Raw genomic sequence first — 14,884 nt, forward strand, 5'->3', positions numbered from 1 at the left:
CTAAATTAAATGAAAGCTCATAAGTCGCGATTCCTTATGATACATTTCTGAAATACTTTTTTTTTTATTATCGCCAGTTGTTTTATTAAATCGAATGGATTTGAAAAAATACATTAATTTGCAATTTATGTAAAATGTAAACATTGAAAGAAGCACTCATGTACATATTAACAAATAAACTTGGAATATAAAGAAGTTAAAAATTTTGCATTTAAAGTTGTTCAATATAAATGTCTTAATTTGATGCAGAAATATTATATATGTAGATTGAAATCGTGCCCAAACGGTATTTCACCTAAGCTGGTTCGTTCGATAACGATAAATGCTGTTAATTACCCACCACTGTGGCGGCAAGTTTGAATATAATGTTTTCGCATCATTGCATCGCAATTGGCCGCATAAAGTTGCGCAATTAGAACGATTGCATTTTGTGCAAGAAGCCAACATCAGACGGCCAATTGTTATTGCTAACTCGTTGGGAACCATACCCGACCCGAGCGGACTCCGATCTGGCCCAACAACCAGCAATCTGCCACTATTGGCGTTGTACATTATTTTTTGGCCTAAATCTGTAGGCCTTGAGGAAACGTCGAAATCGCTTCGACTTGTTTACTGAGCGCGCGCAGTTGAAGCGGGACTGACTCGAAACTGCAACACTGAGAGGCAGCGGCAGCAGCAAAAGCAGACTCAACAATAGAGCGGCCGTCGCGGCGGCGGCAGTGCTGTTTCGTCTTTTGGCCCATTCAGATGTGGGCAACGCGTGTGCGTCCGTTATTTTATTATTATTGTTGTTTATTATTTAAGCTTTAACTTTTGCTCGCTGCGCTTGCCCTTTCGTTTCGTTACGTTTCCGAATACAGTGTTGAATTTTGGTTTTCGCGTTCGCTCCAGAAACAGCTGCACAACACTACAAACAGCCGCGCGTTTTTATTTCGGCTCAGCAAGAGTGGAGGTTAGTTCGTTGTTGTTATTGCTGCTGCTGCTGCTGCTGCTGCAGCACCTTGCGCAGCCCGGCCCCCCAGAAACTGCCCATCAACAACTTCCATTGAGAAACAAGCAAGCAAAGAATTGCAGTGACTGTGTGCGTGTGTGCCTCTGTGTGTGTGTGTGAGTGCTGAGAGCGCGCAGCTGTGTGTGCGTGTGTATTTTCTTGTTAGAATGCACCTTGTGGTATTTCAAAATCCGAATATTGCCAAATACAAACGCCTTTCGGAGGCGGTTGCGAAATATTCCAGCTGCGCTGAAGGTAAAATTTAGCAACAAGAACAAACACAAGGCCCGTTATTGTCTATTGTTGTTGCCGTTGTTGTTCTTATGAAAATCCATGTGTCTATTTTAGATGCTTAAATATGCGTGGCCATTTCGAAAGGCATTTTGTTGAGTGTGAATGTGTGCTGTGAGTGTGGGGATTATGTGGCAGCCAAGGGTACGACAGCCTCAGCTGCTGCTTCTTGCTTTCCAAAATGTTCCCACACACACACACACACTATGCATTGGCCAACATTTACCTACGTCACGCCCACCTGATTTCAGTGCAATCGCGTTGGCCCAGTTACGGGCGTGCGCGCGCTCCAAGACAAAATACTCCTACAAGGTCGATTGCCTCTATATATATGCATGTTTTTATGCATGGGTGTGTGTGTGTTTGTGTGTGTGTATTTCTATACCAGTTTCTAAACTTGCCGCAGCCAGTTTCAATTTCTACTGGGATTATCTGGTGCGGCCGCTGCGCTGCGCTGCTTGCAGGTGCTGCTGCTGCGGCTCACTCATTACGACTATTCGTTTTTGTCCGTCTCTCTTACCTTTTCGCATCTGCGTCTATGTGTGTGTGTCTCTCTGTCTCTGTGTGTGTATGTTTGATTGTGACATAGAAACCAACTAAGAAGTGTGTGGCAACTCATGCTGCGCGTCTCATGGACAAAAAATATCCACATTTACATACATACACACACACATTTGTTTTGCTTGCTCTTATTGGCTGCATATGGGTTTCCATTTCAGTACTCACCACACACACACTCACAAACACACATTCATATGCATATATGTATGCACATTCCCATCAACATTTTGCACTAACTGACGCACACAATTTCCCCCAATTGCTCACACATACACGCACACGCAACCGCACACGCACACAGAGCTTGCAAAAGATCTATCGCATGTAATGAAAACGGGCGCAACTTAACCTCACGCTGCCTCCTCTTCCTTCTGTTCCTCCACTTCCCACACCGTTTCCTTCTTCTAACCATGCCGTGTGCTCAATTCACACATATGCACCGTGCTTTGTGTGCTTGTGTGCATTTGTGTGTGTGTGTGTGTGTCAGTGTGCAAAAAAGCTTAAATTGTGCCTGCAAACACCCGCAACTGCAACTGCAACTGCAACTGTGGTGCAATAAACGAACGCATATTGCGTCGGCGTTGGCATCGACGTCGACGTTGGCGTTGGATGCGCTGGATGCCCGGATGGTAGCGACAGTCCGAGGTCGCGGCATAGGTAAACTCAGCAAGCAAATCATAAAAACAAAAAGCAACAACAACAAGAGATACAGCAACAACAATAACACACTCTAGTTACTATCATGCGAATAGGCCGCAGTCGCCGAGCGCTCTTCAGGCCCACTACCAACTAAACCTGTTGACCTAATTTCAAATTCTGCTGCTTGTGCCAGTCAACTGTGCATTGTTGTTGTTGTTGTTGTTGTTGCTACTGCTGCTGCGCTGCGACTGAGAGCTTGAGCGCGCCAACGATTGGCAAATCTTTGCACAGGGGCGCCGTTTATCAGAGGGAGTTATAAAATATCATTTCCAATAAATTGGATATGTTTATCTTAATAACCGAATTATTTTAGTATACCATAGACCTGTAACACAAATCAAGTAATTATTTTGTCAATTTCATTTATTACTTTTAAACTGAAGAAAATAAGCTAAGCTTATTTGTTTTCATATTGATCCCCCTTTGGTGTACGAAAATGGAGCGGCGTCTACGCCACTGGCATTTCCGTCCCAAAACAAAACAGAAACTGAGACTGCCAGTCAGACAGGCAGCAAGAGACGCTCGCTCTGTCTGTCGGTTCGACGCGTCGCTGTTACACACTTACACACACACACACACACAGACAAATTTTGTACTTCCACCAGCTATTGCAGTTTGCTTGGGTTTCAGTTCGTTCGTGCGCGTCGTCGACGCCAGCGCCAATAAGCGGAATCGGCAGCGGCAACGGCATCGAAATCGGAATCGAAATCGAAATTCAACGTGAGCGAGAGACAACGGCGACTGATCGAAAAGAATCCCCGCGCGCAGTGAAATTCGTGGGAACGTTGCGCAGGTGTTTCGATCAGCGGCAGCCGAAAAAAAATACAAAATAAAAACAACAACAACAACTGAGCGAAACACATAAACAAATGCAATTTGGAATTTGCAATTGGCAACTAACTAGAACGAAAAGTGATACAAAACATAAATAGAGTGCGAATAAGCGTATAAAGCGTGTGAGTACCAGCACATATCTATGGGAAGCCCAATAATGTACGTCCCAGTAACCATAAAAAAAACGAGAATTGCGGTCGCCGCCTGCCCCAATGGGCCGCCAACGCCACCGCAAAATGCTGCTGCTGCTCCACTTGTCGTCGCAGTGACGAAACTAATGTGTGTGTGTGTGTGTTTGTGTGTGTGAGCAGAGAAAATCAAGTGAATCAAAATGAGCGTATAATTAGGTCAGCACAAAAAAAGAAAAAAAAAATTATACGCCAGCCAGTGCCACTTACCAAAGAGAGCGCGCATGGTGTGCGGTACGATACGAAACGGGACGGAACGGAACGGGACGAGACGGGACAAGCATGTGCCATAAATAATTAGAAACTAATTCACGCCGCTTTATTGTAATTTGTGTGCAGCAATTAGAAACCAATAAGAAAGTTGCGTCTATTTAATGTCAATGCACAAGTTTAGGCCAGTTGCAGTTGCATTTATATATTTAAATATACATTTAAATACAAATAGACATATGAATATATCGAGCTATGCAGCAACAACAGCAATGCGTAAACAAAAATGCTGCATGCCGCCTGTCCCAACTAGCTGCCCAATTGGATATATGGTGCGCTCTCTCCTTACTTACTCTCACGCGCGCGCTCTCACAGCCGCTCTCGCTCATGCTCTTTTTACTCCGCTCTCTTTTGCTCTTGGCGCTCAGCTGAGCGGTGTTTGGCGCTGCCCACAATTGAACTATTTTTTACGCCTTTTTTCTTGCCTGCTTTTCTCGCGTGTGTTTCTTGTTGTTGTTGTTGTTGTCATTTGCTTGTTGGCCGTGGCAAGTGTTTCGCAATGAGCGCGACGGGCGCTGCTGCGGCGTTGCTGCTGCAAGCCAAAATGAAATCATCGGTGCGGCAGTTGTTGTTGCTGCCGCCGCCGCTGTCACCGCCACCGCTGCCGCTGCCTCTGTCGCCGCATTGGCATTGATGTTGGGAGGGAAATTCCTGTTCCACTTTCTATTATGGGAGTAGCGTCGCTGCCGACGTCGCCGTTCATGCCAACGTCAACGTCAACGTTTGCTGTAATAAAAGCAGCAGCAGCAGTCGCAGCAAAAGTAGCAAAAGAGCACGTAGCATTTAAGTGTGTCACCGTGGAAAGTGGTTTCTCCTCGCCAGTCCCTCTGCCCCGTGCCCGTCTGTCCCTCGTCTCGTGTGCCTGTTTGTTCTTGTTCTTTAAGCACATGTCACTCACACACACACATCCAATCTAAAGCAAACTCGAGCTTAGACTTGTTGGGCGCTGCGTTTTTAGGCTACGCACATTCAAACATCTAAGACCCACTCGATGTCGGTCTTAATCGGCGTGAAGTCTAATCAGAAGCTCACACACACACACACACGCAGCTGATCAGAAACATAAGTCAAAGCTTATTCGCTGGCTTGTCGATATTTTAACGTTTTTAGAATTGTATACTAATTAGACTTGTTAAATAAATGCACATACGCATATCTGATCAGAACCCAATTCGAACTCAAGGACAGACTTATTAAAAACGGGCTTGAATATTTCCCAGACTTATTGGGCAGACTACAGCTACATGCAGCTCGAAACTCATTAGACCTTAGTCTTATTGGATGCAGCGCCTGTGGTGAGAATCTTGGCTAATTGGTTGCAACCCAATTTCAAACCAACTCAAAATCCGACATATTAGACCCTACTTATTTGAGAAACTCACCTACATCCAACTCGATACCAACTAGAACTTCGTGTTCTTGAGAGCTGCACTTAAGGGGAACACTTTGGGAATGGTTCATTGATTTGCGGGCTGTTGAAAGCGCAAAAGCAAAAAGCGCAAAGCAAAGGCAAAAAGAAACAAAAACCAACAGCAACAACAACAACAACAAATCGCCGTTCGACCGACTGACTCATTTTCTTGGCGCATGAATGGGGGCAGAAACAGTGAAGCGCAGAGTGATGATGAGATGGATAAAGAGGGAGAGGGAGAGGGAGGGTAAGGGGGAATAGGTGAGGGGCGACCTCATCTTGATGCCCACTAGAAAACCGGTAGGCAAATGCTGTTAAGGTCAAATCGGTTATGTGAGTGTGTTCGGCAGCGTGTGGCCCGTGCATATGATTAACCAACGTTTTGTGTATCGAAACACAAAAAGATTTATCAAATTTGAATTTGAATTTAAAAAACTGCTGCGAAAGATACATTTGGCCCACAAGGCAGCAGCAGCAGAAGCGTCGCAGTCGACGTCATTAAGGGCTCTCAAATTGTTCCAATTATGTCGCCGCGCTGCGCTGCTTTGCTCTGCACTGCTTGACGCTGCGCTGCCTCGCCTGTGCGTATGTGTGTGCGTGCGTGTGTGTGTGTGTGCGTGCTCTCATTTTGGCAGGCAGCAAAGGAGCTTTTTTTAGGTTCTATTTAAAGTTTTTTTTTTTATATTTTGCCAATTGGGAGCAGCGCGTGAAAATGCGGGACACCCCAAGCGCGCGTCGCTGCTGGCGTCGCTGCCGCCGTCGTCTGACCCAGTTGCTCTCTAAAAACTTGACCCAATGACTCCATTGGGCCAGCTAACTAGCCAAACTAGCAAACTATTAAAATACTCTCGCATTTTAATGCCCAAGCTCAAAGCGAAAAAAAACCAACAACAAATACCAAAATCACCAAAGCACCTCATAATTAACCAGACGCAAAAGGCAACAGCAAATTATGTGCATGTATGCATGTGTCTAGTATGTGTGCGTGTGTGTGTGTGTGTGTGTGACGCTGCTCAAAGCCATGAAAACAAGATGGAAAATCTTTGTGGCAGCTCAAATACCCTAACTCTTATAAGAAAAGCGCTGTCTCGCTTGTGTGTGTGTGTTCCAATAGGAATGTAACTGTTTATAATACAAACATATTCTTAGAAGACAAATAGAAAAATAGCTTTTTAGCTGTTAAGACGAAGACTGAATGCTCTTCCATAAAGAAAGCTGTAAGTTATTCTTAATATATGTACAAAATATATATTTCGAAGAGCATTTTCTATTGATTCCAGTTAATTCTTATAAGACCAATTAAGAAAACAAGAGATAACAGCAGCAAAACGACTATGAAATGATCTGCTTTAAGCTCTGCTCTTAGTTCAAATATCGATGTTTATATAAATATATAGAAAATATTGTTCGTGTGATAGGGCGAACTTTAAATGCTCTTAAAAACTAATAAGATTTATAATGTATTTTTTATTTATTTATTTATATTTTTTAAAGGGTATAAATTATTCTGAAACTGACTTTTAAAGAAAACAATAAAGACAATAACTTTGTTAAATTAGATGTAGTTTCAATGCTCTAGCTTCGAAAACTTAAATATATTTTAAATATAAATAAACTTAAATATATTTTAAGTTTTAAAAGAGCTAAAGAAAAGCATTAAGAGAAATTGTTGACAACGAAGATTGAATGCACTTTATAATGAGTTTTTTATATAAAGCGTAATACTTGATATTTTCTAATTTTTTTTTTAAATAATACTTTAGTTATTTCAACAAATTAAAGTCTTAAAAACGGATTAGATATAAATTTATTCATGAACTCTTCAACTCTTTGGCAAGGTAACACATTCCTTTATAAAATGTGCATGCCCTTCGTGGCAAGGGCACAAATGAAACCTGTTATTGTTTCTTTTTTTTTTACATATATACATTTTATTATTATTTCTTTTTGAGGGCGCAAAAGTGTATTTGAAATGATTTACATAAATGCGGCTCGCTCGGAAATAGGCCTAACTTGGATGGCACACATTTGGCTCAAATGAAAAAAAAAAACACCTTATGATGAAATGATGCCACTCGCCCTCAATTTGCATGACCTGCCCCAGAGATGAGTGCAGATGTATATATACCATATATAATACACAATATATATATACATGTGTGTGTGTGTTTGTTGTGTGTGTGTGCCTCCATTATGCGCGTGTGCGGGGGAATTGGCTGAAGATCGTCCCTGGCTTTAGCTGGCTTTTGTGAACTAGCTAATGCTAATGCACACACACACACACACACCTGCACACACTCACACACCTGCACACACATCTGTTTCAAGGTCGCATCACAAATTAGCTGCAACAACTTCTCGTCGATTTGTTTTTTGATTTCAACTCGAATTCAGTTTAGTTTTTGACTCTTTTTGAAAAACTATCCCAACTTTGACCTATTGAAGAGCTAAAAGCAGCAGCAGCTAGATTTTAGAATTCAACTCAAAACGTTTTGGCTGGCTGTAAATGTATCTGCAGCTGTGTTTGTATCTCTATCTGTATCTGTATCTGTTGCCGCTTTGCCCACCTGCGAGACCAGCAATTGGCCTCAATAACTTTGGTATTTTCATGCAACGTGGCGGCCGCCCAAAATGGTTACGGCCCAACTTATATCTATGTCTGTGTCTGTGTGTGTGCGTGTGTGTGTGTGTGCTGGCTCGTTTGTCGTTCTTGGCCAATTTGCAGCTAGCCAAGAGCCAAGCGCCAAGCGCCAAGAGAGTCGCCAAAATTGCATTGGCTCAAACCGCGCTGCTCTCCAGATGCTGACCCCGTTTTCTGTGTTCGTTTTATTACAGCTGCATTTGCCATGAAATTATCCGACTAACTAGCTGAAACAGGTGACAAATACTTGGATTAACTTAAGTTAGTTGCTTGTTTTAATAAATATAATTATTAAAGTGCATCATAGAATGAAGCTAGGACTAGGAATTATCCTAAGCCCAGCTGTGCTCGCAGCTTCTTCTATACACACACACACACGCACACCCATACACATGCAATCAAATCTTAGTTGTGCTTCTTCTTCCATTAATCCTACTTTATCTATAAGAAATGAACTCCTGTTGATCTTCGGTATTTATAGTCCGATCTTTATGAAATTATGAATCGGTGCTACAATATGGCTAAAAAAAATGTCTTTATACTAAAGCGCAAGGCTTTATCTTCGTATCTTATTTTGTTTAATTCAGTGGTAAATGGATGAAGTTGTCCTGATAGAAAAAATAAATTTAATCTCTAAATAATATGGGTTAATATAAGTAAGCTGTATCTAGGTCTTCTAATCTGCGATTTACGCCTAAGAAAACCCGTCTTAACATCGATTTTTATCGATCTGTTGCTTATGCCTATTATTCCCACTCTTCGATACTATCTTATGACTTCGTCTAGGAACCTCGAATCCAGATATCGTTTTCACCCCATTTATCCCCTTCAAAACTGGTTCAAAAGTATAGCTCCTGCTCGTAAGGAATAAAATCGGAACCATATTTTAAAAAAATAGTATTCATTGCAATTGTTAAACAATGCCCCTTTTTTGATTTTGGGTTGAGCATATAAAGGTAAGGTTAATATATCTTATCATGAAGCCGCAACAACCCTAAAGTTTCACTTGTTATAACTCAGCAAGTATTTCCGTTGTGATGCTGAGATTAGTTATCTGAACCGGTTCAATATCATTAACTTTAACGGCCATCTTTAACATATAGCATATTTGTTAATCTACCTGAATTCTAGATTTAAGTTCCTCCTCCTTAATCTAACTAGTTCAAATGGGTTTTTTAGTTTCAATATTGGATTTTCAATTCATTTCGCGAATCGGCTCAAAAGTGGTTCAGTGCCAAAACTGAGGTATGCTGTAGTTCTGGCAATATAGAAAAGACATTTAATCGATTTAAAAATTGGTATTTCTCCTTTTTTAGCGTAAGTTTTCAATCTATGAACCGGTTCAAAAGTGGTTCAATGCCCTAACTGACCAATAATGCTGGAATTCGGCTTTGAATTGGTTCAAATGAATTTCTGTCAGTCTGTTATACAATTCTTATAATATTTGATGCCCATTTAAAATCCTGAACCGGTTCAAAAGCGGTTCAATAACTAACAATGCTGAAATTCGGCTTTTGAATCGGTTCAAAAGAAGTTCTGGCAGTACTATTATACAATTCCATCAATATTTGATTTCCATTTAATTCCCTGAACCGGTTCAAAAGTGGTTCAGCGCCATAGTTCGGAAAGTATTAAAGCTATGCTATTGAAATTGAGTATGCAGCTTGATAATGTGACATTATAACTAATCCTCTTCATAAACTATCTGTGGGGCATCTGTATTTTTTGGGTGCATCCTTCTAATTCCCGAATCCTTTTGTAGATGGCCGAAGCGATTAGCACAGCAGCCAGCAGCATGGAGCTGGCGCTGAAGGATACAAATGTGGGTGGCCTCATCGTGGACATGACACCGACGACGGCCGCGCTGCTGCACCACAATGCGCTGGCGCTGCGCAGTTTGAAGGAAGCGGCCGCCGCGAGCGCATCGGAATCCGAGCAGCCGGAGCCGCGTTCGCTGGCAACGACGCCGACGCCGACGCCAACGAATCTCAGCACTGGGCCGCATTCGCCGCCGATGACATTCCGCTGCGAGCGCTGCGACAACTTCGAGACGAGCTCGCGGGCGACGCTCCTGCTGCACGTGGTCCAATGCCTGGCCGGGCAGGCGGCGGCCGCGGCGGCGGTGGCGGTGCGCCTGAAGAGCGAGGGCCACGAGGAGCCCGAAAACATGAGCGTCAGTCACATGGACAGCTGCAAACAGGAGCCCGCCGCGGATGCAGTCGGCGGCTCCAGCTCATCGGCCAGCTCCTCGCCGGCGGGCAATGGCAATGGGAATGGGAATGGCAACAGCAGCGGGAACGCCTCGCGCAAGGTCTTCGAGTGCGATGTGTGCAACATGAAGTTCTCGAATGGGGCCAATATGCGGCGCCACAAGATGCGGCACACGGGCGTTAAGCCGTACGAGTGCCGCGTCTGCCAGAAGCGCTTCTTCCGCAAGGATCATCTCGCCGAGCACTTTACGACGCACACGAAGACGCTGCCCTATCATTGCCCCATCTGCAATCGCGGCTTCCAGCGCCAGATTGCGATGCGTGCGCACTTCCAGAACGAGCACGTCGGCCAGCACGATCTGGTCAAGACGTGCCCCCTGTGCAGCTATCGTGCCGGCTCCATGAAATCGCTGCGCATCCATTTCTTCAATCGGCACGGCATCGATCTGGACAACCCCGGACCTGGCGGCACCTCCTCCCTGCTGCTCGCCCTCGAATCGCAGGCATCTGCCGCAGCCGCCGCCGCGGCGGCAGCAGCTGCCGTCAGCTACTCGCAGCCGCAGCTCAGCAATGTGCAGCCGCCGCCGCCGCTGCCGCCAACTGCGGCGCCACCCTCGGCGCCGGCCAGTCATCAGAGCGACAGCGGCGAATCGATGCGCTCGTTGGAGAATGCGACGCCTCCGATGCATTTCCTGACGCCGCACGTCGAGATCTCAACGCTCAACGAGAGCGGCAACACGGAGCTGTTCAATGTAAGTGCTCCGACCTCATCCGAATCCAACTCTAGCCTTTGCTCATGTGCGTCCAGCTGATTTGCGTCTTGCGTGAATCCTTTGTCTTACAGGGCAACAACAACAACAATAACAACAACAATTGCAACAGCAACAACAACAACAACAACAACACGGATCTGGAGTCCAGCTGTGAGCAGATGAAGGAGCATCCGCTGCTGCTGGCCCCGCAGGATCTGCCCATGGACTGCAAGGCCACGCCCATCACGTCCAGCACGACAACGAGCCTGAGCAGCAGCAAGAGCCACCATTCCCATGCACATGCCCATGCCCATGCCCATCATCCACATCATCATCCACATTCACATCCACATTCGCATCATCATGAGAATCACATAACGCCTTCGATTAGCCTAATACCCATCAAGCAGGTGAGTCAACCCGTCGCCCCCGTCGAGCAGGCTCCCCCATCCCCGCCAGCTTTTAACTGTGTTTGTCCCTAGGAGCCGCTGCTCGAGGATGCCGACAAGAAGGACTCGCTCAATGGCAGCGCCGCCTGCGATGCCAACAGCGATACGGAAATCGCTGCCAACAACAACAACAACAATAGCAACAACAACAACAACAACAACAGAATCACCTCACTGATTAAGGTAGCTTCTGTTGAAATTGGCTAAGTTAAGAACAGGGCGGCGAACCAGCATATGAAAAAGTCGTTGGTTCAAACCAACTTCGTGCCCTTAAGTTCGACGCATTCTTGAAGCAAGATTTTTTTGAAGCAAGATTTTCAAGCATCGGCTTTGGCTTTTGCTTTCAATTGTTAAGAACAGAGCTGCGAACCAGCATACGAAAAGTAGTTGGTTCAAACCAAGTGCTTGCCTTTAAGTTCGGCACATTCTTGAAGTTGGATTTTGGTTCAAGCGTCGACTTTGTCTTTTGCTTTCAATTGTTAAGGACAGAGCTGCGAACCAGCATACGAAAAGTTGTTGGTTCAAACCAACTTCGTGCCTTTAAGTTCGACACATTCTTGAAGCCAGACTTTGGTTCAGGCTTCGGCCTTGGCTTTTGCTTTCAATTGTTATTAATGAATTTAATTAATAATTAACTCATATTGATATTTCTTCAATTTTCCTTACCCAAAATTGGCATCTAGCCAATATTTTAAGTTAATTCTAATTGTTGGGGCTCAAGCTATCTAGACGCTTTGTGGCTGAGTTTGAGAGGCTTGATTTTATTCTTAAATCCGATCTTTTTTTCGCTTAGAGACAAAAATTGTCACAGCATAGGAGTCACAGTTTTAGAGTCAATTTTTTTAGCATCACAGTTTTACAGTCACATTCGAGTTTGGGCGATTTGTGCCCTTTACCTTTTCAGATGGAATAAAGCATTTTGAAATCACAGTTTTAGAGTCACATTTTTGGATATCTTCCAGAAGTAACAATTTTCTTGGACGACAGCAATTGTCACAGCAGAGGAGTCACAGTTTTAGAGTGTTACTTCTGGGATAACAGTTTTAGAGGCACTTTAAAGTTACAGTTTGAGAGTCACAACATTTTGTTACCATAGAAAATTGTTACTATTCTTCAAAGACGTATTAAAATAAATGAATCACTTGTTGAATCACTTTTAAAGTTACAGTTTGAGAGTCACAAGTCATTTAGTTACCATGGATAAGAAAAGACTTTACTAAATACATATTTTCCCCACTTGCCCCGCAGGTCTCGCCCCTCAAATCGCTGCTGCGTGAGGACCTGAAGCGACGGATCTGTGCGAAGGCGAACAATCGGATCACGCGGAATGCGACGCCGCTGGAGCACGAGCTGCAGAGTCTGCCGCAGACGATGTTGAATGGCGGCGGGGCTGGTGGCGCTGCGGGCGGCGGCACGGGTGCGACCACGCCCACAACGCCGGCGGGCGGCAGTCACAATGGGAACAGCGCCGCGACGCCCATCTGCAACGGGACGATCACGTCGACGGGGCAGGAGAGCGAGCTGCAGCTGAATCGCAAGCAGATACTGACGTGCCACTTCTGCGGCATTGAGTTCCCCGACGAGACGCTCTACTTTCTGCACAAGGGCTGCCACTGCGAGAGCAATCCGTGGAAGTGCAACATCTGCGGCGAGCAGCTGAACAACGTTTACGAGTTCAATGCGCATCTGCTCAGCAAGAGCCATCAATAGCAGCCACAGTTTGGCGGCAACTGACAGTTGCCAGCCACCTAAAAAAAAAAACCAACAAACAAACAGAACAAAAAACATTTATCTAAATGCAAGATATAGCTCAAACTGAGACGGAAGCAGAACAAATATAACACACTAGTTTAAAGTTGATTAACAAGAATTTTTACAAAAAGAAAAAAGAGTTAAGAAAAAAACAATGAGAGCTACGTAGTTACCTAATCCCACACAACGAGAAGAGGAGATAGTTGAGAATTCTTCTCGAATGAGAAATCAAACAATTAAAAATCCCAAATCCCCAAATCCTGTTATGTAGTCTTAATTAATGCAAATTTTTTTAGTCTGTAGTCTTTGGTGTATATAAGAGATATACGAAATAGGAAGGAAAACAACATAAATAAGAGTAAAAGAAAAAGGCAATAAATTTAACAGCCAGTTTAACTGGCAGCTAAGCTTACGTTATACGTAAAGCAACAGTTGTTAGTGCAAGTAGGCGACGCCAGAGGGCGCCTCAAAGGCGTCGCAAGGTTTTTAAACTAGGCATTTCACACACACACACACATATATATACAAACAGCTAGACATATATACATATATATATATATAAATAGAGGTCTGTGCACTCTTTTGTCCATATACTCCACATATGACCATAACTAAGGGCTTTCAATTTGTTATGTTTTTCAGAGTTTATCTAGAAAGAGGAAGAGCGAGAGAGCAGCAGCAAAAAAAAAAACAAAATAGAACACAAGTTTAATTCAAGATAAATACATATATATATATATGATTACCTTTATATATACCATATACGCAATACTGATATACACAGTTGTACGTTATAGCCAGGACACACTGTTTTAGCCACACACACACACACACACACACACACACACAGCTACACACAACAATTTAAGAATTATATTATTATACTCGTACCTTTTACTTAGCATCTAGTTAAACTAACTTATAAATATGAAAAGAGAAAAAAAAAAGAAGCAATTAAACATAAGTTTAAGTGGAAATCAGCGAAAATTGCGCTTTACAAAAGCTCGCAGTTTTCTGGTAGGGAAAAATTCGCACAGTGCTGCTCAAAAGAATGCATACAACAAACGACACTGTGTCAAAGAGAATTATAAAATAATTAAAACAAAACAAAACAAAAATGAAAGAAGAAAGCAAAGCAAAGGAAAACAATTTTTTTGTAAAATACGAAAACAAATGCAAATGTGATACGAAATTGTTGTAAATAATTGGTAAATGAAAATTTAATTTGTTTTTAATAGTGAAAATGAAAATGAAATGAAAATGAAAAACTATGCCTTAGATGCCTATATGCGATACGAAGCACGTTTGCGTATACACTGTACAAAAGCAAAAACAAAAACAGAAACTGAATGTTGATTAGCGTATAGTTAACTTTAGTCTTTAATCAAAATTGTGATCCCTAATGATCCCCCCTTCCCTCCCTGTACCCCTTTCCCCCATTCCCCCCTCTAATACCCTTTGCTGACATCACTCGGGGGTTGTATGCAGCCTCTGGCTGAGCTGCTGTGCGCCAATTTTTACTGATTCAGATTCAACATCCGTCCATGAGGTTCACATCAATTTCTAGAGTTCAGAGATATTGTGGCAACAGATAAAATTCAAATAATAATATTAAAATAATCTAATATAATTTAGTTTGTTATATGTATAATATTGTTTGTAATGCTTTTGGGTTTATTTTTTGTTTGTTTTCTTGAAATTTAGTTTAATCAAATTTGTTGTTAATTTGTTAGCACAGTCAACTATTTGGCAGGGCCTGCAGCACTTGCATTTTATACACACACACATACATATATATACACACACACACACACACACACACAGAGACATACCTG

The 14,884-nt window shown here is 43.2% G+C and overlaps 1 protein-coding gene across 3 annotated transcripts; it reads left to right on the plus strand.

The window, feature by feature from the left end:
• The first annotated feature begins 734 nt into the window (after window positions 1-734).
• LOC135431833 (protein sister of odd and bowel) lies at window positions 735-13,755 on the plus strand. Of its 3 annotated transcripts, none has more exons than XM_064687165.1 (5): window positions 735-952; window positions 9,649-10,848; window positions 10,905-11,258; window positions 11,331-11,480; window positions 12,546-13,755. In XM_064687165.1, the coding sequence occupies exons 2-5, from the start codon at window positions 9,649-9,651 to the stop codon at window positions 13,005-13,007; spliced, it is 2,166 nt and encodes a 721-aa protein (XP_064543235.1). In that variant the 5' UTR covers window positions 735-952; the 3' UTR covers window positions 13,008-13,755. The 3 variants fall into 3 exon arrangements, with proteins under 3 accessions (XP_064543235.1, XP_064543237.1, XP_064543236.1); XM_064687167.1 differs by lacking the exon at window positions 735-952 and adding an exon at window positions 3,173-3,498 and having other exon boundaries at window positions 10,941-11,258; XM_064687166.1 differs by lacking the exon at window positions 735-952 and adding an exon at window positions 3,173-3,496.
• The last annotated feature ends 1,129 nt before the right edge of the window (window positions 13,756-14,884 follow it).

This window comes from Drosophila montana, unplaced genomic scaffold (assembly GCF_035044405.1).
Source record: "Drosophila montana isolate Dmon_TW-CO22-7 unplaced genomic scaffold, ASM3504440v1 contig_3200_1, whole genome shotgun sequence".
In the NCBI taxonomy this organism is placed as follows: Eukaryota; Metazoa; Arthropoda; class Insecta; order Diptera; family Drosophilidae; genus Drosophila; species Drosophila montana.

What these genes read in the sequence shown, in the direction of transcription:
- LOC135431833 (XM_064687165.1), top strand. Translation starts at nt 9,649, where the DNA reads ATGGCCGAAGCGATTAGCACAGCAGCCAGCAGCATGGAGCTGGCGCTG. An exon ending in GCAACACGGAGCTGTTCAAT is followed by an intron (nt 10,849 to 10,904) that starts GTAAGTGCTCCG and finishes ATGTGCGTCCAG; the next exon opens with CTGATTTGCGTCTTGCGTGA. An exon ending in GAATCACCTCACTGATTAAG is followed by an intron (nt 11,481 to 12,545) that starts GTAGCTTCTGTT and finishes CTTGCCCCGCAG; the next exon opens with GTCTCGCCCCTCAAATCGCT.